We start from the raw sequence: 27,933 nt of genomic DNA on the forward strand, positions 1-27,933 counted from the left end.
AAACCGACCCTGAAGAAACAAATCTTTTAGTGTCTTAATCCCCTTCTCCTCCCATTTCCGAACATTTCCATCCCACTTCCCTGGCTCAAATCTGTGGTTTCTCCCGAATTGGCATTTCCCTTGACCCTGCCCCCAACCCAAAGTGTTGGCGAAACTGCCTCCAAATTCTCAATGAAGCTATCATTCCCGGACTCCCTGAGTATTTCCCCGGGGCTATCTGGAGCGGCGCTGTTGCTAGTGCTTTCAATCCCGACCCCCTGCACAAACTCTCCTCCATTCTGACCCACTGGGAATCAACCCCTCTGACTCAGCTCCGCACCTTCTCCACATTTGCTGCCCAGTAGTAATACATCAGGTTCGGAAGACACAAACCCCCTGCCTGCCTTCCCCTCTGTCGCAGCACCTTTCTAACTCTGGCCACAGGAAAATCGGCAGGCATTGAAAAATAAGCAGAAATCGCGGCAACATGTTCATTTTAGCCGCCTGTACCCGACCCGCCAATGACAAAGGGAGACCATCCCACCTTGCCAGATCAGCTTTCACGCTCCCCACCAAACTAGAAATGTTGTACCTGCAGAGCCCCCCCCCACTCCCGGGCAACTTGCACCCCCAGGTACCTAAAGTGAGTCCCTGTCCTACGGAATAGCAGCCCCCCCACCCTTGCCCCCACCCCCGGCCGAGACACCACAAAATACTCACTCTTGTCTAGATTTAGTTTGTACCCCGAGAAAGACCCAAACACTCGAAGCAGCTCCAATACTCCCCCTATTGACACACTCGGTTCCGCCACGTATAACCGCAAGTCATCAGCATAAAGGGCACCCTATGCTCTATCCCCCACCCTCGCACTATTCCTTTCCACACCCCCGAACTTCTTAATGCGATGGCCAACGGCTCAATCGTGAGTGCAAACAGCAGGGGGGACATAAGACATCCCTGCCTAGTCCCACGATGGAGAGAAAAGTATCTCGAGCTGATGTTGTTTGTGTGGACACTTGCCCTCGGCTCCTTATGTAGTAGCTTTACCCAGTTCACAAATCTTGGTCCAATCCCAAACTGCTCCAGAACTGCCATCAAGTACCCCCATTCTACCCGGTCAAATGCCTTCTCACGTCTGTTTCCTTCCCCTCAGTCGGTGCCACAACGACGTTCAATACCCTTCTAACGTTTGAAAAGAGCTGCCTCCCTCTCACAAACCCCGTCTGATCTTCACCTATCACCTTCGGGAGGCACTCCTCCAGCCTACCCGCCAGTACCTTCGCCAATACTTTTGCGTCCTCATTCAGAAGTGATATGGGCCTATACGACCCACACTCCGTCGGATCCTTATCTTTTTTTAGCAACAGGGAAATCGATGCCTGCCCCAATGTTTGTGGCAACACCCTCTTCCCTATCGCCTCTTCAAACATCCCCACCATCAGGGGTGCCAGCTTATCCTTGAATTTTTTATAATATTCCACCGGAAACCCATCCGGCCCTGGGCCAACTTCTCCAACTGCATCCTCCCAATCGCATCCTTTATCTCCTGCTCCACTATTGCTCCTTCTAATGTAGCCCTATCCCCCTCCCCTAACCATGGATACTCCAACCCATCTAGAAATTCCTGCATTTCACGGTCTCCCCCAGGTGGCTCTGACCTGTACAACCTCTCATAAGATTTCCCAAAAACCTTGTTAATCTGATCCGGAGCCACCACCAACTTTCCTGCCCTATCCCTCACCTGAACAATTTCCCTTACCGCTGCCTCCTTCTGGAGCTGACCTACTAACATACGCCTTAATCTCCATGTTCGTAAACTGCATCCCCTGCTTATCTCAGTTGGCGCAGCGCCAACCTGGTAGATAGTCAGTTAAAGCTCACCTGTAGTTCCTTCCTCTTTTCCAGCTTCGCTGGGTCCCCATCTTCTGCATAACTTCTATCTACCTCCAACATCCCATCTATTACCTTCTGCTGCTCCAACCTCTCCTCTTTGTCCACCCTGGCCTTAAACAAACTCACCTCACCCCTCACCACCGCATTTAAAGCCTCCCAGACAACTGCCTTCGACACCTCACCCCTACAGTTGAAACCTACATATTCCTCAATTACCTTTTCAATTTTGTCACAGAACCCTTGGTCCCCCAAAAGTCCCACATCTAATTTCCACCCCAGCCTCTACGCTACCTCCTTCTCCAGTACCATATCCACCCAATGCGGAGCATTATCTGACACTGCAATTGCTGATTATTCCGACCCCTTAACCGCAGCCAGCAAAGCCTTCCCCACCAAGAAAAAGTCGATCCGCGAAAATACCTTATGGACTGCTGAGAAAAACGAGTACTCCCGTTCCCTCGGGTGCAGAAACCTCCAAGGGTCCACCCCTCCCATTTCCACCATTAGTCCAGCCAACGCCGTTGCCCCCCTCCTGATAGGACCAGCGAGCACGGCTGTGACTTGTCCAACCTTGGCTCCTGCATCAAGTTCTAGTCCCCCCACTGTCAGTTCGTGTGTCCAAGTCGGGAATGAATTGGACATCCCAATTGGGACCGTATACACTTAACAGCGTCACTAAGCTCCCCTCCAGCGCCCCCGTCACAATCACATACCTTCCCCCCTGATCTGCCGCCACCTTCTCCATCTGGAACCGTATTCTTTTGCTGACCATTACCCCTTCCGTCAAATCCAGAGTGAAACACCTGACTAACCCAGCCCTTTTTAAGTCCCACCCGGTCCTTCACCCTCAAGTGAGTCTGCTGCAGCATTGCTACATCGGCTTTCAAACTTTTAAGATGCGCAAGCACCCTTGACCTCTTGACCGGTCCTCCTAACCCCCTCACGTTCCACGTGACGATCCAAACTGTGGGTCTCTCACCCCCCCCCCCCTTTCTTATCGACCATCATCATACCACCGGGCCCTGCCCCATGAGCCTGTCCCGCCCCTATCCATTATTAACCTCGAACCCCCGCACCCCCTACATTTCCTCTCGAAAAAACATCTCACAGCATCAATCTCTTGCCCCCCCCCCCCTCACTCGCCTCGTAGGCACATCGAAACCTGCTAACCCGGCTCCAATGTCCGCAGCCCTCCTCTCACCTCACCTCCGTTCACTAGCCGACTTTAGTTAGCTAGCGCAGGTGGCTCCCCCCGCCAAGGTATACTGTACCCTCCCCTGTTGCTCTCTTTGGTTGTTTCTAAATTTGGCGGTCAATATGGTCGCCTTCCTTAATCCTAATTACGTTTGCTTTAGAGTCGCCAGGTATTTTTCGATACCGCCACAAGGTTCAAACCGAATATTGATCAAAGAGCCACTACACCAGTTAGTTTGTTCAAAGTCAATACTATTTATTTACACACACAGTAATATCTACTCATGCATGAAATACTACAGACTAAACTATCACTACTGCTGAAGCCTATACTTGGCTTCGGGCGCCCACTCAGTCAGAGGAACAATGGCCGTTGTTCGGATCTGAGGCTGCTGGGGTCGAAGTGGTAGAGGGGAAACAGCTAAGGTCGTCCGTCTGGTAGCGAGCATTGACCTTGGACTTACTTGCTTCTGGTGTAGCTGGAGGAAGGGTCTCTCCGCTTTGAGAGCCAAGTCCAAGAGAGCGATTCTTATACCCGAAGGGGCTTCGCGTGCTTCTGGGCGGGCCTTGAACTTGGCCCCAATCAATTGGGCCATTTCTTGATCATTCGCATTGATCCTGACCAATAAGGAGGTGGGTGCCCTGATGGCTGGGCGTGTCCTGCTTTGTTTTCTGCTTTCGGTTTGGGGAACTGGCGCCGTGAGGTTTGGGGCCAGATTGGTTACTTAAGTATCTTCCTTTGTTCCCGGAGATGGGCCATCCATATGCTAATGGGCCTACAGTTTCAGTCTCGTCTGGGAGCTGTTTCTCCAATATGCAGACAGGCTCTGTGCCTGCTTGCTTTCTTGATGTGGAGATGCCGGCGTTGGACTGGGGTGAGCACAGTAAGAAGAGGTATGTTCCAGAAACATATATATAGACAGATTCAAAGATGCCAGACAATGCTTGGAATACGAGCATTAGCAGGTGATTAAATCTTTACAGATCCAGAGATGGGGTAACCCCAGGTTAAAGAGGTGTGAATTGTGTTAACCAGGACAGTTGGTAGGATTTCGCAGGCCAGATGGTGGGGGAAGAATGTAATGCGACATGAATCCCAGGTCCCGGTTGAGGCCGCACTCGTGTGCGGAACTTGGCTCTAGGTTTCTGCTCGGCGATTCTGCGTTGTCGCGCGTCCTGAAGGCCGCCTTGGAGAACGCTTACCCGGAGATCAGAGGCTGAATGCCCTTGACTGCTGAAGTGTTCCCCGACTGGAAGGGAACACTCCTGCCTGGTGATTGTCGCACGATGTCCGTTCATTCGTTATTCGTTATTGCTTTCTTAACATTGTCCATTTTTCCCTGCAATCTTTGCAAATGTCCATTTTGTATTCTGGAAGTGGCCATCCCAGATGGCTACACCCACCCAGTCCCAGAGAAAGAAAAAACTAAAACAACAATCCAGCCAATACAAGTCACTAAAATAAGATGTAACCGTCGCAACACAGAATGCCAATCAACCCAACCAATAACTTGAACTCTGTAAAAATGTGAAGAGAAGTAAATTACAATACACGTCAGTAAAAAGTAAGTTATAGCATTTATACATTTTCCAGCTCCCTAATCACAGTCCACAGTCTCTCTTCCAGCTCCGCTCCTCACGTCTGGCCCAAGCCTTCTGCCCGCATGAACGCCTCAGCTGCCTCCGCTGTCTCAAAATAAAAGTCTTTGGCATCATACATCACCCTCCGCTTCGCCGGGTATACCATACCAAGTCACACACCCTTTTTGTACAGTGCCGCCTTCACTTGCCCGAACGCCGCTCGTCTTTTTGCCAACTCCACCGTCAAGTCCTGATAGATCCGAACTCCAGCACCATCCCACTGCACCTTACGCTTCTGCTTCGCCCAGCTTAACACTTTCTCCTTCATGCAGTACTTATGGAAGCAGATAATTACTGCTCTTGGCGGCTCATTCACTTTGGGCTTCGGCCTTAACAACCGATGAGCTCGGTCCAGCTCGTACCGAGAGGGGTTCTCACCCTCCCGCATCAACTCTGCCAACTTCGTAGCGAAGTACTCTGTTGGCCTTGGGCCCTCTGTCCCTTCGGGCAAGCCCACAATTCTCAGATTGTGCTGTCTCGAGCGGTTCTCTCAAGTCCTCGAACTTTGCTCGGAGTCCTCAGTTGACCTCCACCACCCTCTGCAGCTCGTCCACCATCGAGGTGAACTGGTCGCTGTGCTGCAACATGGCCTCTTCCGCTTCCTTCATCTTCTTGCCCTGCTCTCTCACCTCGGCCAATGTGTTTGCCACAGCTACCCTCACCGGGGTGATTGCCTCCTCCACCAATGACTTCAATGCGACCGCCATCTCCTTCCTCAAAGCCTCCATGTGCCTCGCAAATTGTTTTTCCAGCTCCACTGCCATCAACTCGGTCATCTTCTCCACCGTAAGTAGTGTGGCCCCACCATGCGGTCCGCCATCTTGTCAGCACTTTTGCTGGTCCTCTCATTCAACGGCGTGCCCGCATTTCCTCCCTTCCTCGACGCTGCTTTTCGCATCCTTTAACGACTTATTATTTTTCCTTTTTTTTCCCCCTTCTTTCCTTCTTCAATCTTTTTTTTTTATTTCATAGAACAACAAGAAATTCTTCCTTCCAAAAAAAAGAAAAAAAAACTTTCACCAAGTTTCTTTAAAACTTCTTTCTCTACTTTTTTGTATTCCTCCAGAATTTCCCTGGGACCGGACTTCAGTCTTCTTACCACATTCCATGTGGGGGCCACCCGATGTGGGACATCTCCCCTACATCGCGTCTTGGCTTCGGTCCTGCTGCCTCGCCCTCCATTTGGCTCCGTCCCCGCTGCTCCAACCTCCGCGCGCGCTCAGCCCGACGCCTCAGCGCCCGACACCCTCGTGGGGTTCCTCGCCGGTTTTTGATGCCCGGGACAGCCCCAAAGGCCGACAATAATCTGGGGGGGGAGAGAGCAAAGAATCGGGGAAACCCACAAAAGCGCTGCAAATAGTGGCCACCGGCGGGAGCTCCTCTCGATGCGGCCGACCCGCTCGCAAACGCCACTGGAAGTCGTGTCACACCTTGTTCACTAGCAATTGCTGCATGTACCAATATCACTTTCAGAGTTCCACAGGGCAACATCCTCTGCTCAACCATCACACATTCCTCAGCAAAGATCATTCTGTCAGGCTGCCTGGAGCAGGCTTTAGGCCAATGGCGGTGATTCTTAGCCCACGTTGACCGTCGGTGAGAACGCCGGGAGGAAAATCCGGTGAGAATCGGAAAGCACCACTCTCTCGCTGGCGAGATTGTGCTTTCTGATTTTTCTATGGCCCTCGCCAGTGGCGTCACGAGAAAATGCCCCCAGAAGGCCGGACACCTCATTTTAATACATTTATAATGGCATTAGAGAGTCATCCCACCAGGACCCAACAGCTGTACGAAAATGAGAACCTGTTGACCGCCCCTCGGAAAGGGATATCTGAGGTGAGCATTCAGCGGCATTAATATTCCGGGTTTGCTATTCGCAGAAGGAGCAGCGGAGATGGGGACCCAGATATGTTTAACACGGGGGCCCGTTTGAGGGGGGGGGTGCGTATGGCACCATTTTTGAACAGCCAAGGGATTCCACTCCCTCAAAGCCTAGATCACCTATGACCAAACGATGCATGCCATGCAGGTGTGTGCCCTTTCCCAGAGAGCGTATGAGGTGAACAGGCTCTCAACCCCTTTTCAGCCTTTGGCATCCTCATCACAAAGGATACTGTCAGAAATGAGAGACCTGAGCATTGATGGTGGGGTTGAACCTTCGACAGATGGATGGCTGGAAGGTGAGCGGTGCAGTGAGGGTTGGCGCTGGGGAGCATGTTCCAGCGATGGCACATCTTGATTGCATCGTCAGTGTGTGAGGTAAGAGAGACCAAGAACTGCCACCTTCCACTACGCCTATGTGCATCCCCAGCTGACATAGTGGCCTGCTGAATCCACGCCTGAAATTACCTTGGGCGGGTGTCCACTGGATGGTCTGGACCCTAATGGCCCGGGCCTACTTTCAGGCTGCATGGGTGTTGCGGTACAACCCTCCTTGTTGTGCGAGTCTGGAAATGTGCCGCAAAAGCTGAATAAACTCGGGATTTGAGGAAAGAAAATTTCACCGAGGGTGGAGGGAATCTGGAATGTGCTTCCAGGGAGGGTAGGTGGGGCAGGGAACCCCTCAATCTTCAAAGTACTTGGTGAGCACTTGAAATGTCATAACATCAAAGGCATTGGGTGACATGCTGGGAAGTGGGATTAGTGTAGATTCGAGTAGTTCTTTTGGTCATTACAGGCTTGATGTTTATGTTTGATTCTATGAAATCAGAATTGAAGAGGTAGGAAATACATGAATCAAATGCAAAGAAGGCAACTGCCAAACTGCACAATAGGAATCTGCACCTTGGTGCTGCCATGTGAGCAGGGGCAATGCCAGGCAGGGAGCACCAAGGTGCCCAGGTGCTAGGTTGCCCATGGCAGGGGTTGAGTCCGCAGTGCATTGCCCTTGAGAGGTGGGGTGAGGGGGGTGCTGAAGAATCCCAGAAGGGGTAAGTTAGGTGAAGTGGGGGAGGAACGATCTAGGGGCCTTGGTGGGAATGCTGAAGGGCGTCGAAGGATTGAGGCTGCCTTTAAAAATGGTGCTCGATCCTCGAGTAATCTTCCTGCACTAGCGAGCTAAACTCGTAAGTGCAGCTTCAACAGGCCATTCTCCACCGAGGCCAAAAAACAACATAATGCCGTTGAATAGCAGGGTGTGTCACGGTGATGCAACTGCCGAGAAACACTCCGTTAAATACGCCCAAAAGCGATCTCTGCTTCACCCCCCATTAAATCACGGCCATTGTTTTGCATAACAAACTGAATTTTGAAAAAAAATTTGAAGCTTTACGGAAAGAAACAGTCACTGAGCAAAAGTGCAGCAATGTCATGGCAATAGATTGGTGAGTTTACAAAAAAGGGACCATAATAAAGATCACTAGAATGTGAGTGGGTGTATGCCTGTGGTGGGCTGTGGGAGGAAATCGGAATGAACCCATGCAGACACAGGGAGAGTGTACAAATGCCACACAGTCACCTAAGGTAGGAATTGAACCAAGGTCCCTGGCCGTACTTGACACTGTGCTTCTTAAAAGCACGGTAAGTGTACCGACACTACAGGTACTGCAGTAGTTCAATTGAAGGCAACTGGTGATGAGCAATGCATGCTGTCTAGTCAGTGATGCCCATATCAAATGAACAAGTAAAAGTAGAAAGAATTTGACTTTATCCTGGGAAGGTAACAGCTCTTTAACATTGTGATCCTCTCTGGACTATGACCTGGATGTTGGTAGATTCAGTTGGAAGGGTCCTTATTGTTTATTCCCATGTATCCCTTTTAATTTTGCCATTATATTTTTGATCCATGGATGATTTATGGACATATGTCTTTAAGGCAGCCTGTGTCTTTGATTCAAGCAGGAGAAAGCAGTGGCCTGTGTCCTTCATTCAAGCAGAAGCCTGTGATGGTTTGAACTGGAGTTGCAGACTGGGCAGCATCAGTGACAGTTTGGTTTGATGGATCTGGCTGATGACCAATGAATTGGCCCAAAAGGCTGCGCTCTGCCTGGTAACTGGCTGATTGAGTATGATCCCACTGGAATGTTTTCAGAGTCATGAAGTTCCAGTTTGGTTTCAATTTTGATTCTGGGAGCCTGGATGAAGGGATTTTGCTTACTCTCTCCAAACAGATCTAATTATACCTCTCCAGAAGGCCTCTCTCCAGCAAGTCTAGGTGCCGTTCTCTTGAGGCTGCAGAGGCTTGAAGTCAAATTATGAGCTGAAAACAAAGTTTGATGTGAAATGAAGTCTCTCCAGAATGATATAGGCCTGAAGGCAAACCTTGAGCTGAAGGCCCAGCTTGATGAGAAATAAGGAGCTGGATTCTCTGCCCCCCGACACCAAAATAGTGTTCGGCAATGGGACGGAGCATCCGTTTTGACACCCAAATTGGGAGCGGCGCCCGAAATCGGTATTCTCCGCCCCCTGAAAAGCAGCGTACTCAGGAATAAACTGTGGCGCACCCCTCCCCCTCCCTGGCGCAGTGAGAGCCGCGGGCTCGAGCGCGGGAGCGGGCCGCAGTCGAGAGGAGCCGCCCGAGGAGCGGTAGCCGGTGAAGTGAGCCATCGAACGGCCGAGGGCTCCTCCTCCTCCTCCGCAGGCCGAGGAGCTGCCAACACCGCCAGGATGGAGAGCACCGAGGAGGATATATGCCGAGTATGTCGGTCAGAGGGGACACCAGACAAACCACTTTACCATCCTTGTGTGTGCACTGGCAGTATCAAATTTATCCATCAAGAGTGTTTAGTTCAGTGGCTCAAACACAGCAGAAAGGAATACTGTGAACTATGCAAACACAGATTTGCTTTCACACCAATTTATTCTCCAGATATGCCATCTAGACTTCCAATTCAGGATATTTTTGCAGGATTGGTTACAAGTATTGGTACAGCAATAAGATACTGGTTCCATTACACTTTGGTGGCCTTTGCATGGCTGGGAGTTGTACCGCTCACAGCATGCCGTATCTACAAATGCTTGTTTACTGGCTCTGTGAGCTCACTGTTGACACTGCCACTAGATATGTTATCCACGGAGAATCTGCTGGCAGACTCTTTGCAAGGCTGTTTTGTGGTAACATGCACACTGTGTGCGTTCATTAGCCTCGTCTGGTTACGAGAACAGATCGTGCATGGTGGAGCTCCACAGTGGTTAGAACAAAATCAGGCCCAACCACCCAATGGAGTTGGACAACAGAATGAGCCTCCAGCTGTTCCGAATGCTGCAGCTGAGAATCCCCAAGTTGCTCAGCCAGCCAACCAAGCAGCCGAAAACCCAGCAGCAGCCGATGGGGGTGCCCCTGCAGAAGCTGAGAATGCCAACATTGGGGTAGATGAGGGAGAGAACGAGGATGATGAGAACGATGACGAAGATGATGCTGTGGTAGAAGATGGTGCTGATGCCAACAATGGCGCCCAAGATGACATGAACTGGAATGCGCTAGAATGGGACAGAGCTGCAGAAGAACTTACATGGGAGCGGATGCTTGGATTGGATGGTTCACTTGTGTTCCTGGAGCATGTCTTCTGGGTGGTTTCATTAAACACACTGTTTATTCTTGTGTTTGCATTCTGTCCATACCATATTGGACACTTCTCCGTTGTTGGTTTGGGTTTTGAGGAGTATGTTCAAGCCTCACACTTTGAAGGCCTGATAACAACGATAGTGGGCTATGTTCTGTTGGCTATGACTCTAATAATCTGTCATGGCTTGGCTGCACTGGTGAAGTTCCAACGATCTCGACGTTTATTGGGCGTCTGTTATATTGTTGTTAAGGTGTCCTTACTGGTAGTTGTGGAAATTGGTGTATTCCCTCTCATATGCGGCTGGTGGCTTGACATTTGTTCACTGGAAATGTTTGATGCTACGTTGAAAGACCGAGAACTAAGTTTCCAGTCTGCACCTGGAACCACAATGTTCCTACACTGGCTGGTGGGGATGGTCTATGTGTTCTACTTCGCATCTTTCATTCTTCTACTCCGAGAGGTCTTGAGACCCGGTGTCTTATGGTTTTTAAGAAATCTGAATGATCCAGATTTTAACCCAGTTCAGGAGATGATTCATCTACCTATTTATAGGCATTTCAGACGCTTTATATTGTCTGTGATTGTATTTGGGTCTATTGTCCTCCTTATGCTTTGGTTACCAATTCGTATTATTAAGACTCTACTCCCTGATTTCCTACCATACAATGTGATGCTTTACAGTGATGCTCCAGTCAGTGAGCTCTCTCTGGAGCTTCTGCTACTGCAGGCTGTATTGCCAGCCTTACTGGAGCAGGGACACACCCGGCAATGGTTGAAGGGCCTGGTCCGAGCTTGGACTGTCACAGCTGGGTATTTGCTGGACCTCCATTCATATTTGCTTGGAGACCAGGAAGAAAACGAGAACAATGCCAACCAGCAGGCAAACAATAACCAGCAGGCTCGTAATAACAATGCCATTCCTGTAGTAGGAGAAGGACTTCATGCAGCCCACCAGGCCATACTGCAACAGGGTGGGCCTGTCGGCTTTCAACCTTATCGGAAACCATTACAATTTCCTCTTCGGATTCTGCTGTTGGTTATTTTCATGTGTGTGACGTTGTTGATCGCCAGTCTCATCTGTCTCACCTTACCAGTTTCAGCAGGGCGTTGGCTTATGTCATTTTGGACTGGGAGTGCCAAAATCCATGAGCTGTATACAGCTGCATGTGGATTATATATCTGCTGGTTGACTATCCGAGCAATTACAGTTCTGGCAGCATGGATGCCACAAGGGCGAGACGTTATTTTTCAGAAGCTAAAGGAATGGTCCATGATGATAGTGAAAACATTGGTAGTGGCCTTGCTGCTGGCTGGAATGGTTCCTCTTCTTTTAGGACTTCTGTTTGAATTAGTTATTGTAGCTCCATTAAGGGTACCTCTGGATCAGACACCACTCTTTTACCCATGGCAGGACTGGGCTCTCGGTGTTCTCCATGCCAAAATAATAGCTGCTATAACACTGATGGGGCCGCAGTGGTGGTTGAAAACTGTTATCGAACAGGTTTATGCAAATGGAATTCGAAACATTGATTTGCATTTTATAATTTGCAAACTAGCGGCACCAGTTATTGCGGTGCTGCTGTTATCACTCTGCCTGCCATACGTCATAGCTGCTGGCATTGTACCCCTACTGGGAGTAACTACTGAGATGCAGAATCTAGTCCAGCGTCGAATTTATCCATTGCTTCTTATGGTGGTGATATTGATGGGAGTCCTGTCCTTCCAAATTCGGCAGTTCAAGCGCCTCTATGAGCATATTAAAAATGACAAGTACCTCGTTGGTCAACGACTTGTGAATTATGAGCGAAGGACGGGTAAACAAACAATGACGGCTCCATCACCTTCTGAGGAATAATGGACGTTCACTGACCCTGCCATCCCTCTTATGTGTTCTTTTTTTCCCCCTCTTCTCCCCACCCCACCCCTTGCATTTTTGCTAATGTCCAGCAAAAGAAAAGCCCAACACTGTCCTGTTTTATTTCCCAGTGCTATCTGATAACTGTATATGTGTAAATATAATGAACATTTGAGCCCCATAAAAGATAAATGAATGTGCATTGTAAATCTTAAAATATGTATATTAATTTATTAAATGTAGTCATCACTTTATTTGAACTATTGTCCTGCATTATGGGAGTAATGGCACAGAGGCAATACAGTGAGGATGTGTTTGTAAACTTCATGAGCTCCCCTTTTTTTTAAGAACTGTTCATACTGGCTGGTGTTTTAATATTCTGGAATAAAAATAAACTCTTAAAACAGGAAAGCAGAAAAAAAAAAAAAAAAAAAAAAAAAAAAAGGAATAAACTGTGGCAAGTGTCCACGGCCTCAGGCCATTGCCTGAGGCCTGCCCCGCAATACTCCGTCCCTGACTGGCCAAGTTCCCAACGGCGTGGGTTATGTGTCCTCATACCGTTCAGGAACCTCGCGTGGTGGCTGCGTACTCAATCTGGTACTGCAACAGTCGGGGGGAGGGCTGAACCGTGGGCAGGAGGGTCTTCATTTGGGGCTGGGGGCACTGTGGACGGGGGGGGTCCACGTCTGCTGGCTGAGTCCACCATGAAGCACAGCGCGGCCGCTTCAGGCCACCGCCGTGCACGCGCATGGCCACGGAACTGGAAATGCTCAGGGCCGTATCGGCAGTTAGAGCTGTGAGCTCTACGCTGCCTCCCTGCTAGTCCCCAGCAAAACGGTGAATCGGTGGCCATTTTGTGCCAGTTTTCCTGGCATAAAAGACCACCGTTTTCACGCCGGCGTGGGGACTTAGTCTCCTAAACGGAGAATCCAGCCCAAGGTGTTTCTCCAGAAAGCCTGCTGCTGATGGATGCTGTATGTTCTAACCTGCGGGGACCCTGAAGGAATGACTCCGGCTGTAAATCAGAAAATGAAGGACTTTAATCAGTAAGGGAAGTGTGCTAAAGGATTGCGATCTAAAGCAAAGTAACCAGCTATATTTACTGCATTTTTCCATGATAGTTCTTGTTATAAACAGTAATTGTATTTAAACTTGGTGACTGTAATTATTGGGCAGCCAAGGGCCAAGAATTATTGGTTAATTCTCTTGTGTTGTTATTCTGGGATGAGCGGGGCTGGAATTGACCGCACAGTTGCCCAGGGTGTCAAACACAGTGGAACAAAGTTCAGAATGCTGCTCAGCCACTAAAAGCACAGCTGATTGTTTTAAAAAGACAACAAAGTCTTCATAAGGTGGATCCAACACTGGGCTCCTACGTCAACAGCAACTTTAAAAATAATGTAAAGCCTTGAACTTGGTTGTCACTGACCAGAAGTCTGGATTAAGACTGCCTACTTCTCCAAAGAACTCTAATTTCATGGTGTTCTTGACTTTCCATTTCTTGGAAGGAATGTGATTCCTAAATACTTTCTGGTCTTCGATTAAAATTTCAGGATTTGCATAGACACTTAGGGCGGGATTCTCCCAGCCCGGGGCTGGGCTGGAGAATCCCCGCAACCGGCGCGATTCGCCACATGTGTACCGGTGCCACTGCGCATGTGCGGATCCTGTGGTGCCCACTTGATGCCGGGATCAGCAGCTGGAGCAGCGTGAACCACTCCAGTGCCGTGCTGGTCCCCTGTTGGGGCCAGAATTTCTGATCCTGAGGCCATGTTGGCGCCGTCGTGAATTGCGATGGGGTTTCCGACGGCGTCAACACTTAGCCTCAACGTCACAGAATCCCGCCCTTAATGTCTACTTTTGGCACACTGGAAACATTCCACGTCCCCTGCTGGGCAGTCTTGGCATGTGTGCTGGATTTATGTGCCAAGGTGCAAACATCTCAAAATGTCTACTGGCGTGGAGTTTCCCACCATTTTGTTTGGTTTGGCAGGCTTTTGTATGGATGGGGCTGCTGCCTGTGGGCCTTTCCAATCTACAGGGACCTGCAATTGCCATGAATAATAGTTTGAATAAATGCTCAAAACTCAGCCTAACCTTCAGACTTGACTGCTTTCTCCAGAGTAAAATCATCTTGGGTCCGCAGAAAGTCAAAGACTTTGTTCATCCCGGGCTCCCATGACTGCGATCACGAATTAGCTCATTTTCCAGCACCCTGTATTCGCAAGGGCTAGCTAGGCGAGGTAGGTTGGTTATTAAGAATTCACTCCATTCCCCAGGTCATTGCAGGCACTGGTTAAGACATGCTCCTTCTATTGCTACATTTTGCTTTGGGCTAAAATAGGTGTCAAAGGCTTGATGAAAGGACTCAAAAGTCCACTGCGGTCCCTTGTACACCCTGCCTTAGGAAAACGTCCTCTGCTATTGGACCAATGCATAAAGAATGGAACTAGCTTGAAGCTTTCGCTCCTTTTCGGGATCTGAAGCTGCTTGGTACCGGGGAAAATTGCATTTCCATAACCCCCAACAGCTGGCCTCTTTGTCAACCCTCAAGGAAGTTAAACAAGAGGGCAGGGGTCGTGATTTCTCACCAGGAACAGTCATTACCTCTCTCCAGTGTGTTTCTTCTTTCCACCAAAATCTCTTGGAGCTGCTACCAGATATATTACTCACTCTGTGGCTCCTTTCATGACACTGATGTGCAGCTAAGTTCTGAGGTGGATCCTCCTAACTTGTACTCGAGGCATGGGACTTGGTTCTTAGACTGTGGACGTACTCCTGATAATTTGCGCTGCAGAACTAGAGACACATCTGGCCAAGCTCGACCAGTACAGCTGCAGCACTTACCAGCTTGCCAAGCAAGCTTTTTAAATTAAATTTAATTTTTTAAAATTGTTTTTTCAAATAAATTTAGAGGACCCAATTCTTTATTTTTCCCAATTAAGGGGCAATTTAGCATGGCCAATCCACCAACCCTGCACATCGTTGGGTTATGGGGGTCAGATCACACAGACACGGTGAGAATGTGCTATCTCCACACGGACAGTGACCTGTGGCTGGGATCAAACCCGTGTCCTCTGTCGTGAGGCAGCAGTGCTAACAAGCAAGCTGATTGCCTTGTGCTTGGTGCTGCTAATCTTCTTGAGTGATGGAGCTGCACTCATCCAGGTAAGTGGAGAGTATTCAGTCGTACCTCCTGAGTTGTGCCTTGTAAGAAGAGATGGGATTTTGGAAGTCACAGGTACTCACTGCAGAATTTCCACTCTCTGACCTGCCTTATTTAAATTACTAGTCCCATCGAGTTTCTTATGTGATCCCCATGATGTTGACAGTGGTGGAATTCAGTGATGTTAATGCCAAGGGGAGATGGTTAGATTCTCTCATTTGGAGATTATCGTTGCTTGGTACTGTGTGGTGTAAATGTTATTTGCATCTTCATAGCGCAAGGCTGAATGTCGTCTGTGCCTTGCTGAATATGGAAACGGACTGACTACTTCTGTATCTGAGGAGTGACGAATGGTGCTGAACACTATGTAATCATCAGTGAACATCCCCACTTATGATCTTTTGATGGAGGAAAGGAGATAAAGGTGGTTGGGCCTAGGAAATTAGCCTGAGGAAGGACTGCAGTGGTTTCCTAGAGCTTCAAGAACCTCAACCATCCATTTTCGTGCTGGTTAGGATTACAATCAGTGAAGAACTTCACCCTGACTCCCATTGATTTTAAATTTTGCAAAAGCACCGTGAGGTCACACTTGTCAAATTTTGACTTAATGTCGAGCGCAGTCATTCCCCCCATACCTCTGGAATTTGGCCCATTTGTCCATGAATTATAACGGCTGCAATGAGCTCAGGAGTGGAGTGGCGCTGGTGAAACACAAACTGAGCAAGTTCTTGGGAATTGAATTCCACTTAATGGCGTTTTTGACAACATCTTCCTTCATTTTGCTGATGACTGAGGTAGTCGTTGGCTGGGTTGGATTTGTTCTTCAATTTTGTGCACAGATCATGGGCAGGATTCTCCGCCCCGCCTTGCCACTTTCCAGCCTTGACCCGCCTTGATTCTCCGTTACGCCGGCCGGTCAATTGTGGGGCAGCCCCACGCCATCAGGAAACCTCCGGGCGCCGGCAAAACTGAGAATCCCGCTGCATAGCTAGATCATTTTCAACATTGTTGGACAGATGCTGGTGCTGCAGCTGTACTGGTTGAGCTTAGCCAGGTGTATCTCTAGTTCTGTAGCGCAAATTATCAGTACTACAGCCAGGATGTTGACCGGGACAGAAGACTTTGCTGTATCTTGGCTGCTTTTTCATGCCATGTGAAATATACCTACTTGGTTGAAGATGTGATCCTGGGGTCCTCAGGAGGAGAGCAAGAGATGGATCACCTGTATTATGTTTTACCCTTGGAGATGTGCAGGTTGCATTTTGAACAGTTGTTTATTTCAAAATGGTTTATATTTAAAAAAAAAAAAAAAATATGCAGCTGCAAGCTTCCTTTCAGTTTTGCTTTCTCTCTACCCACATTCTCTGCATCGTCTCCAGGGCTTTAACATGCTTCCTGAAATAGGGTGTCTGGAATGGAACACAATATTCAAAATGTGGTCTGGCCAATGATATCTACGGGGGTAGCATCACTTCCTTACTTTTATACTCTATGCCTCTATTTATAAACCAAAGGATCATCTAGGCTTTTTTAACTGTCTCAAATTGCTTGGCCACCTTCAGAGAATTATGCACTTGAACCCCAAGGTCCATCAGTTCCTGTACTCCCCTCAAAGTTGTACCATTCAATCTGTATTGTCTTCCCATTGTTATGGGTCCGGGTTTACAGAACCCCCAAGTGTTTCATGGAGTTCAACCGACCCACAACTTTTAATAGATTGTGGTGTGGGAAGCACCCGGCGTACTCTCCAGGTGTGATACAGCAGAAATGGACAAGTGGGTTTTAAAACAAAACAATGTTTATTCTATGAACTCAAGTTAACCTTTTAAAAACAAACATTGAGTATCTTAACACCCATTACTTCAAAGATAACCCCAAAAGACTACAACACTAAATAATCCTTCAAACTGTTCCTTTAAACATCCAAAAGACTTCTAACTGTCAAAAATAGGAGCATGTTAGGTTACATTCAATATATTTATAGTCTTTGGATTGCAGAAATTAACAGATCAGCTCTGTGTTTCTTCATGCAGCTCACAGCAAAACACACACACACCCAGCTGCGTTCTCAAACTGAAACTCAAATTCAGCTCCCACCACCCTCTGACATCACTTCAGTAATATGATCAGCGCCGTTTCTTAAAGGTACATTGCTTAAACATACTCTCACATGACACCTCCCCCCAAGAAAAATAAATAAACCATCAACTTCAAGATGGTTTCATTTTTCACCTTTGCACCATCAATTAAGAAATGCACACAGTAAAAACATTTTACCGGTTCAAAGAAAAATAACACATGCAAACAGGTATAATAATATAGTCCATTTTTTTTTTCTCCGTTCTTCTTCCTCCAACCGAAATCCTTCTCGATTGACAGTCTCTTTGAACAAAGTCTCTGCACGATCCATCCATTCCTCTATGCCTCCGCATTTCTCTTTAAAGTTAGATACTTCAGTTCAAACTGATCACAGGGTCCCTTGCAATTCTCCAATACTGGAGCATCAGTTACCACAGCTTTCAGGCAGTCAAATGCATGTTGAAACTCCGCTGTCTATTGAAATTTTTAAACGTTTCTTCAGCAAGTCCATCAGTGGAGCAATCACGCTACAAAACTCTTGCACAAATGTTCGATCAAATCCATTCATGCCAAAAAATCAAATTATTTCCCATCGAGTCGAGGGTATCGGAAACTCCCCAATAACTTTTGTTTTCACATCCCGTGGGACCAATCAACTCTGTCCGATTGTATGGCCGAGGAAAGTGACTTGGGCATTTCCAAATTTACTTTTGGCTAGGTCTATCACCAAACCCGCCTCCTGAAGTTGATCGAATAACTCCATAAGATGTTTTAAATGTTCTTTCCATGTCTGGCTGAAAACTACCAGATCGTCGATATATACCGCACAATTGGGTAATCCTGAAACAACTGTATTAGTTAAGTGTTGAAATGTGGCTGGGGTGTTTTTCATGCTAAGTAGCATAACTTTGAATTGGTATGTACCATCTGGAGTCACAAAAGCTGAAATCTCCTTCGCCCTTTCGGATAAAGGCACCTGCCAGTAAAAATTTAAGCAAATCCAATTTGGAAATAAAAGCGGCTTGTCCCACTTTCTCAATGCAATCCTCCAAATGTGGGATAGCATAAGAGTCCGTTCTTGTAACTGCATTCACCTGTCTATAGTCTACACACAACCAATGGGTACCGTCTGGTTTTGGTACCATCAATTTGGGAGAGCTCCAATGGCTGCAACCCACTTCAATTATGCCATTTTTAAGCATACTCTTAATCTCTGCCAATTTTAAAGGATTAAGTCTATATGGATGTTGTTTGATAGGAACAGCATTTCCCACATCTACATCATGTATAGCCATTTTGGTACTTCCCAATTTATCTCTACGAACTTGCCCATGTGATATCAATAACTCTGTCAGGTCAGTTTGCTTTTCCTCTAGAAGGTAACTTAACAGTTCATGCCAACTTTTAAGAACATCCTCATTTTCCAATTTAATTTGAGGTATGTCAAATTCACAGTTATCTGGATTTGGTTCGTTACTTTGAGTTAGAATCATTAAAACCTCCTTTTTCTCTCCTTCCCTTTCAAAGTACCTTTTAAGCATATTCACATGACACACTCGGTGAGTCTTCCTTCTATCTGGTGTTTTTACCACATAATTCACCTCACTTAATTTCCTTTCAATCTGATACGATCCACAAAACCTAGCTTTTAAAGGCTCACCTACCACTAGAACGTTATCTCCACTGGTAAAACTACGAACTTTGGATTTGTTGTTCGCTACCCAATTCATCACATTTTGTGCAACTTTCAAATGTTGCCTAGCCAATTCACCTCTATTTAATGGTTTCCTAAAATTTGACACGCAATCCAATAGTGTAATTTCCGATTTCTCACCCACCAATTTTTCTTTAAACAATTTAAGTGGTCCTCTTACCTCATGACCCAAAATTCATTCAAAAGGACAAAATTTGGTTGACTCATTAGGTGCATCCCCTAATCCCCGTGGGCAGCACGGTAGCATTGTGGATAGCACAATTGCTTCACAGCTCCAGGGTCCCAGGTTCGATACCGACTTGGGTCACTGACTGTGCGGAGTCTGCACATCCTCCCCGGGTGTGCGTGGGTTTCCTCCGGGTTCTCCAGTTTCCTCCCACAGTCCAAAGATGTGCAGGTTAGGTGGATTGGCCATGATAAATTGCCCTTAGTGTACAAAATTGCCCTGAGTGTTGGGTTGGGTTACTGGGTCATGGGGATAGGGTGTTGACCTTGGGTAGGGTGCTCTTTCCAAGAGCCGGTGCAGACTCGATGGGCCGAGTAGCCTCCTTCTGCACTGTAAATTTTATGATTAATTGCAAACAGTACGAATGGAATTCCTTTATCCCAATCCTCTGGATAATCTTGACAATACGCCCTCAACATTGTCTTTAATGTCTGATGCCACCTTTCTAACGCTCCCTGCGATTCTGGATGGTACGCAGTTGATTTAAATTGTTTTATTCCTCAGCTATCCATAACTTCTTTGAATAACTTTGAGGTAAAATTTGATCCTTGATCCGATTGAATTTGTATGGGTAGTCCATATCTGGTAAAAAATTTAAGTAACTCCTCCACAATCTTTTTAGTTGTAATATTACATACGGGAATGGCCTCTGAAAACCTAGTAGATACATCCATTATAGTCAAAAGATATTGATTCCCACTTTTTGTTTTAGGAAGCAGTCCTACATCATCAATTAGGACCCTTGTAAAAGGTTCCTCAAATGCTGGAATGGGTATTAAGGGCGCTGGTTTTATTGCTGCTTGAGGTTTCCCTGTCACTTGACATGTGTGACATGATTGACAAAATTCAACTGCATCTTTATGTAGTCCAGGCCAATAAAAATGTTTCTGGATTTTAGCTTGAGTTTTCCTTATCCCCAAATGACCTCCCACTGGTACCTCATGTGCCACTCGCAACACCTCCTTTATGTACCTTACCGGCAATACTAGTTGATGAACGTCTGCCCACTTTTCATCCGCCTGCATATGTACAGGTCTCCATTTTCTCATCAAGACATCACTTTTACGGTAATAACACTCTGGTATACTCTCAGATTCCTCTTTCGTATATGCTTTCTGATATATGTTTTATTTCTACATCTTTCTGCTGTAACTCCGCCAATTTTCCTGAACTAAAAATATCCACCTCATCCTCCACCTGTTCTTGTTCTTTTTAAACTATTTGATCAAAAATCATCGCTGATAATTGCACTTCCACTTCATCTTCACTCTTTGATTTCTCCTCTTGTCTTAACCTGTGACTTTGCGACCTTGTTACTACACAATCCGGAAAAATCTCAGGATTTTCGTCCTTCAACACTTCAGTTATCTGGTTTTCCACTGGCTTATCAACCACAGTAGGCATCACTCCCACCTGTGAACCAGCTATATCATTACCCAAGATAAACTGTATTCCTGGACAAAATAGTTTCTCTATTACTCCTACTACCACTTCACCACACTTCACTGGCTTTGCAACCTTACCTTATGTAATGGAACGCTACTCCTCTCACACTGAATTCCACACACTACCACCTTTTCTTGAACATTCTTCCCAAACTACATAATTCCTCATCTCTTACCATTAAAGATTGACTAGCCCCTGTATCTCTTAAAATTGTGACTTCTTTACCTGCTCCTCCTGATACACATGAGTAAACTTTACACACACAAGTAAATTCTTTAAAGACATCTGGCACCTTCTTATCAATCACCTCTTGAACAGGCTGTACAATCAGTTGCACCTCCTTCACTTCCTTTGGGCTTTCCTTTACCACTCTAACAAACCCCACTGTCTTATCCTGTTTTACCGCATCAGCCTTCCCAGTGCTTTTCTTCACCCACCAACACTGTGACTTTACATGGCCTAGTTTATTACAGTGAAAACATTTGAAACTTTTCATTTCGCTTCCACCCTCCTGGATTTCTTTTTAAAGGTACACTCTCTTTATTATCGCCCATCATATCACCTTTACCTTTACCACTTGAATATTTCTCATATCCCCAGTTTCTGTCCCTCACCGGCTGAAACTGATGTCGGAAACTAAGCCTTGATTTATGAATAAATTCATAATCATCTGCCATTTCTGCTGCTAATCTCACAGTTTTAACCCTCTGTTCTTCCACATGAGTTCTCACTACATCAGGAATTGAATTTTTAAACTCCTCCCAAAGTATAATTTCTCTGAGAGTTTCATATGTTTGGTCTATTTTCAAAGCCCTTATCCACAGATCCAAATTACTCTGTTTGAGCCTTTCAAACTCCTTTGTATGTTTGACCAAATTCTTCCCTTAAATTTCTAAACCTTTATCTGTAAGCTTCAGGCACTAGCTCATATGCACCCAAGTAGGATTTTTTCACCTCCTCATACGTTCCAGATACCTCCTCCGGTAGTGATGCAAACACTTCACTAGCTCCGTGAATACCGATGAGAAATATTCATTCAGGATCTCACTATCTTTGTTTGAATCAGTTTGAATCAGAAGAAGGAGGCATATGACGTACATAAGCAACTGGGATCAAGTGGATCCCTTGAAGAGTATAGAGATTGTCGGAATAGAGTTAAGAGGGAAATCAGGAGGGCAAAAAGGGGACATGAAATTGCTTTGGCAAATAATGCAAGGGAGAATCCAAAGAGATTCTACAGATACATAAAGGGGAAAAGAGTAACTAGGGACAGAGTAGGGCCTCTTAAGGATCAACAAGGACATCTATGTTCAGAGCCACAAGAGTTGGGTGAGATCCTGAATGAATATTTCTCATCGGTATTCACGGTGGAGAAAGGCATGGATGTTAGGAAACGAAGGGAAATAAATAGTGATGTCTTGAGAAGTGTGCATATTACAGAGGAGGAGGTGCTGGAAGTCTTAAAGCGCATCAAGGTAGATAAATCCCCGGGACCTGATGAAATGTATCCCAGGATGTTGTGGGAGGCTAGGGAGGAAATTGCGGGTCCGCTAACAGAGATATTTGAATCATCGGCAGTCACAGGTGAGGTGCCTGAAGATTGGAGAGAGGCGAATGTTGTGCCCTTGTTTAAGAAGGGCAGCAGGGAAAAGCCTGGGAACTACAGACCGGTGAGCCTAACGTCTGTCGTAGGTAAGTTGCTAGAAGGTATTCTGAGAGACAGGATCTACAAGCATTTAGAGAGGCAAGGACTGATTCGGGGCAGTCAGCATGGCTTTGTGCGTGGAAAATCATGTCTCACAAATTTGATTGAGTTTTTTGAGGGGGTGACCAAGAAGGTAGATGAGGGCAGTGCAGTAGACGTTGTCTACATGGACTTTAGCAAAGCCTTTGACAGGGTACCGCATGGTAGGTTGTTGCAGAAGGTTAAAGCTCACGGGATCCAGGGTGAGGTTGCCAATTGGATTCAAAATTGGCTGGACGACAGAAGGCAGAGGGTGGTTGTAGAGGGTTGTTTTTCAAACTGGAGGCCTGTGACCAGTGGTGTGCCTCAGGGATCGGTGCTGGGTCCACTGTTATTTGTGATTTATATTAATGATTTGGATGAGAATTTAGGAGGCATGGTTAGTAAGTTTGCAGATGACACCAAGATTGGTGACACAGTGGATAGTGAAGAAGGTTATCTAGGATTGCAACGGAATCTTGATCAATTAGGCCAGTGGGCCGACGAATGGCAGATGGAGTTTAATTTAGATAAATGTGAGGTGATGCATTTTGGCAGATCGAATCAGGCCAGGACCTACTCAGTTAATGGTATGGCGTTGGGGAGAGTTATAGAACAAAGAGATCTAGGAGTACAGGTTCGTAGCTCCTTGAAGGTGGAGTCGCAGGTGGACAGGGTGGTCAAGAAGGCATTCGGCATGCTTGGTTTCATTGGTCAGAACATTGAATACAGGAGTTGGGACGTCTTGTTGAAGTTGTACAAGACATTGGTACGGCCACACTTGGAATACTGTGTGCAGTTCTGGTCACCCTATTATAGAAAGGATATTATTAAACTAGAAAGAGTGCAGAAAAGATTTACTAGGATGTTGCCGGGACTTGATGGTTTGAGTTATAAGGAGAGGCTGGATAGACTGGGACTTTTTTCCCTGGAGCGTAGGAGACTTGGGGGTGATCTTATAGAGGTCTATAAAATAATGAGGGGCATAGATAAGGTAGATAGTCAACATCTTTTCCCAAAGGTAGGGGAGTCTAAAACTAGAGGGCATAGGTTTAAGGTGAGAGGGTAGAGATTCAGAAGGGCCCAGAGGGGCAATTTCTTCACTCAGAGGGTAGTGAGTGTCTGGAATGGGCTGCCAGAGGTAGTAGTAGAGGCGGGTACAATTGTGTCTTTTAAAAAACATTTAGATAGTTACATGGGTAAGATGTGTATAGAGGGTTATGGGCCAAGTGCGGGCAACTGGGACTAGCTTAATGGTTAAAAACTGGGCAGTATGGACTGGTTGGGCCGAAGGGCCTGTTTCCATGCTGTAAACTTCTATGATTCTATGATTCTATAATACCGCATGTCCTGTGGCCATTTCATTTGTTTAGCTACCTTCTCAAATAAAATGAAAAAGGCTTCTGCTCCTTCTCGTCAATCCTTGGCAATGTTTGGACATATTTAAATAGATCCCCATCACGTCTTCGACTATGGCGCTGTCTCACTATCCTCATCAATCTCATCCAGTTGTATGTTTCCCTTTGATTCTGCCAATTTTAACTGATTTTCATGTTTCATAGCCATTTTATGAAGTTCAAACTCTCTTTCCCTTTCTTCTCTCTCCTTTTCTTTTTCCCTGATCTGTATGTCCCTTTCTCTCTTTGCTTTAATTCTTTGTCATGTTCCAGTTGTTTAATCTGTAACTGAATTTTTGCCATTTCTAATGAGTCAGACTGTATCTCAGGCAATTTTATATGCTCAGCTAGCACCGTAAGTACCTCTTCTTTTCACATGCTGTCAGGTAACGTTAACTGCAATGTTTTTGCAAATCTAAAAGCCTTTTCTTAGTCTCTGTTCTTAAGGTACTGCGTGTGACCTTATCCACCCCCAAAAACGTCCGAGCCTCTGAAAGAGCCATTGTCCACAACACACTCCCTACTTAAACTGAAATACCACACCTGAAAAGCAACCACAATATGCTCACCCCTCACTGTCTTTAAGTTCACTCAGTCAATCCAATCGATAGACTTTTATCCTGGACGAGTCCCCAATTTGTTATGGGCCAGGGTTTAGAGAACCCCAAAGTGTATCATGGAGTTCACCTGACCCCCAACTTTTAATAGATTGTCGTTATGGGGAACAAAAGGGCCTGCTCTGCAGGTGTGATGCAACCGAGATCTACAGTACTTTTAATTTAAAACAATGTTTATTTATGAAACCAGTTAACACTTTATAAACCCACAGTAAACATCTTAACAACTATCAACACCAGTAATTCCCCAAAGAATACAGTACTCTATAAGTAACTCTCAATCTTTCCTTGCAACATCCACAAGACAAAAAAGAACCCCTTTTACAGAAAGACATCAGGTTTACCTTCTCTCCTGAGAGCAGTTACCACTTTGAAATTCCAAATGAACATTCTTTAGCTTGCAAAGATTCATACACATCTTGTTGTGACTGCAGCTTCTCCAAATCTGAAACTAAACTAAACACACCCTATGGCTGTGAGCCCAAAGCAAAAGTAAAAGCAGACCGACAACCCAGCTCCACCCACTCTGACATCACTGATAAACACCCATTTCTTAAAGGTAATCTCACATGACAGTCCATTTGGCCAACTTGTTAATGTCCCTCTGAAGTAGCTCTGTGTCATCCTCAATTCACTATTCTCCCTAGCTTAGTATCATCTGCAAAATTAGAGATTCTGCCCTCAACACCCACCTCTAAATGATTTATATAAAATCAGAAAAAGCAAGAAGGGCGGGGGGGAAGACCACATTCAACTCATCTCCCGTCTTAGAAGTGCCCATCTACATCTACCCTCTTTCCCCTCTCTTAGCCAAATTCCAATCCATGCTGCCAAGGACCCATCAATCCCAAACATTTCCAAACTGTGAACCAACACTATCAAATGTTTTCTGAAAGTTCATACGTACAACATCCGCAGCACTATCCTCATCTACTGCCTGTGTCACCTCGTCAAAGAACGCAATTAAATGCAAGAAAAAATAGGTGTCCTTATCTTATCCAAAAAGAGCTCAAAGTCTCTCAACTATCTGAGAAAGAAAAATTATCCTCCCCTATCCTAAATGGGTGACTGCTTTTTAAACAGTGACCCCAAGTTCTAGATGCTCCCACAAGAGGATATGTCCTCTTTAAGCGCACCCTGTCAGGACCGCTCAATATATGTTTCAATCAATAATTCTACTTCTCTCCAGTTTTTCTTGTCATTTTACTTGCCCAGAAATGAGTCACTGCCATTCTCCTCACATTCTTTCCTTTCCTTATCCTTCACTGATACCAAGCCAATGATCTTTCTACCTCTCTTCCCACTCAGTTCATTTACAATTATAAACAGTGCCTTGCTGTCAGCTCTGTTCACCTCTTTCATATGTGCTGTGCTCCTCACCAAGAAATATTCCCCGTCACTTGTTTCACCTCTCGGACCAAAGCTGGAATTTAATTTTGCAGTCGTACCTTGCTCCTATTCAATGATGAGACCTCAATCTGTGCCACCTGTTATCTATAGCCGTGCCAGTCTCTGGCATCCTATCTGTCACTGCATCGCATGAACCAGCTACTTCCTGGTTGTCTCTCCTTTCTGTGCAATTGTTCCAGCAACTCTGCCTCCTTCCTTTGGTTTAGCATTTAATCATTCTAGAGTTTGGTGTTTTTTAAATTGAAATGTATTTTTCCAATTGCTATTTTGACCCAGTCTGAAGTTGGGTTCTGAGCTAGAGCAGATCAGTCCATCATTAGCAGCTACTTTGTTTTCTTTTTTCAGGATATGGGCTTCACTGGCTGAGCCAGAGTTTATTGCCCATCCCTAATTGCCCTTGAGAAGGTGGTGGTGCGCTGCCTTCTCGAACTGCTGCAGTCCATGTGGTCTAGGTATACCCACAGTGCTATTAGAGAAGGAACAGCGATATATTTCCAAGTCGGGATGGTGGGCAACTTGGAGTGGAATCTCCAGGTGGTGGGGTTCCCATGTATCTGCTGCCCTTGACCTTCTAGATGGTAGTGGCGTAAGAAGGTCAAGGGCAGCAGGTAGCATAGTGGTTAGCACAATTGCTTCACAGCTCCAGGGTCCCAGGTTCGATTCCTGGCTTGGGTCACTGTCTGTGCGGAGTCTGCACGTTCTCCCCGTGTGTGCGTGGGTTTCCACCGGGTGCTCCGGTTTCCCCCCATAGTCCAAAGATGTGCAGGTTAGGTGGATTGGCCATGCTAAATTGCCCTTCGTCCAAAATTACCTTTAGTGTTAGGTGGGGTTACTGGGTTATGGGGATAGTGTGGGCTTGGGTAGGGTGCTCTTTCCAAGAGCTGGTGCAGACTCGATGGGCCGAATGGCCTCCTGCACTGTACATTCCATGATTAGGTGTTGCCTAAAGAGCCTTTGAGTTCCTGTAGACGTACACATTGCTGCTACTGTGTGTTGGTGATGGAGGGAGTGAATCTTTACAGAAAGGGTGCCAATCAACCAGGCTGCTTTGTCCTGGATGGTGTCATTGAAGTTTCAGGTAAGTGTGGACTATTCCATCACACTCCTGACTTGTGCCTTGTAGGTGGTGGACACGGTTTGGGGAGTCGGTGGTGAGTTACTCACTGTAGGATTCCTAGCCTCTGACCTGCTTTTGTAGCCACAGTATTAATATGGCGAATCCAATTCATTTTCTGGTCAATGGTGACCCCAGGATGTTGCTCGTGTGGGATTTGGTGATTGTAATGCCACTGAATGTCAAGGGGCAATGGGTTGATTCTCTCTTATTGGAGATGGTCATTGCCTGGCACTTGTATGGTGCGAATGTTACTTGTCAACTCAAGCCTAGCTATTGTCCAGGATATTTGCACGTGGACTGTTTCTTGTGTATGTGGAGGCGCAAATGGCCCCGAACCTTGTGCAGTCATCAGCAAACATCCCCGCATCTGATCTTGTGTTGGACAGAAGGTCATCGATGAAGTAGCTGAAGATGGTTAGGCCAAGGACACTACCATGAAGAACTCCTGCAGTGATGTCCCGGGACTGAGATAACTGAACTCCAACCACCACAACCATCTTCCTTTGTGCCAAGTATAACTCCAACCAGTGGAGAATTTTCCCCCTGATTCCCAATGTTAATCTCGGTGCATGGGCCTCCATAACATCAGTACTGCTCAAGTCCAGGATTGTCAGTCATACGTTTAGAAAATCGGGTTGTAAAATTTGAGGTTTAAATTGTGGAAGTGTGCAACTATTTTCTTTTCCAGGAGGAATTGGAATTCAGGATAGAATTTTACAGAACCCCCCCACCACATGAAGACTGGGCTGTAAAATGCGGCGAGCCATTCTCAACGCTATTGACTTTGGCGGAACATCCGGCAGGGAAGAAGGACCATAACTTTCCATTCAATGGGTGCAATTCTCCCAAAGGAGAACGATATTCTCTAGTGAGCGTGTTTAGCTGTGTGCTTCTGGCACTTGCAGTGTTGAGAAACACACTTGCGTTGTACAAGGGGCCTGAACAGGGAATGCACCGCCGAGGCTGCACATT

The 27,933-nt window shown here is 46.4% G+C and overlaps 2 protein-coding genes across 3 annotated transcripts in view; both read left to right on the forward strand.

Annotated features, from left to right (window-relative positions):
• The window catches only part of tsnare1 (T-SNARE Domain Containing 1), a 1,154,852-nt gene that overhangs the window by 154,156 nt on the left and 972,763 nt on the right, over positions 1–27,933 (forward strand). The window lies entirely within an intron of this gene.
• On the forward strand, positions 9,153–12,320 carry LOC140385778 (E3 ubiquitin-protein ligase MARCHF6). The gene has a single exon (XM_072468281.1). The coding sequence runs from the start codon at positions 9,313–9,315 to the stop codon at positions 12,064–12,066; it is 2,754 nt and encodes a 917-aa protein (XP_072324382.1). The 5' UTR covers positions 9,153–9,312; the 3' UTR covers positions 12,067–12,320.

Source organism: Scyliorhinus torazame, chromosome 11 (genome assembly GCF_047496885.1).
Source record: "Scyliorhinus torazame isolate Kashiwa2021f chromosome 11, sScyTor2.1, whole genome shotgun sequence".
NCBI classification, from domain to species: domain Eukaryota; kingdom Metazoa; phylum Chordata; class Chondrichthyes; order Carcharhiniformes; family Scyliorhinidae; genus Scyliorhinus; species Scyliorhinus torazame.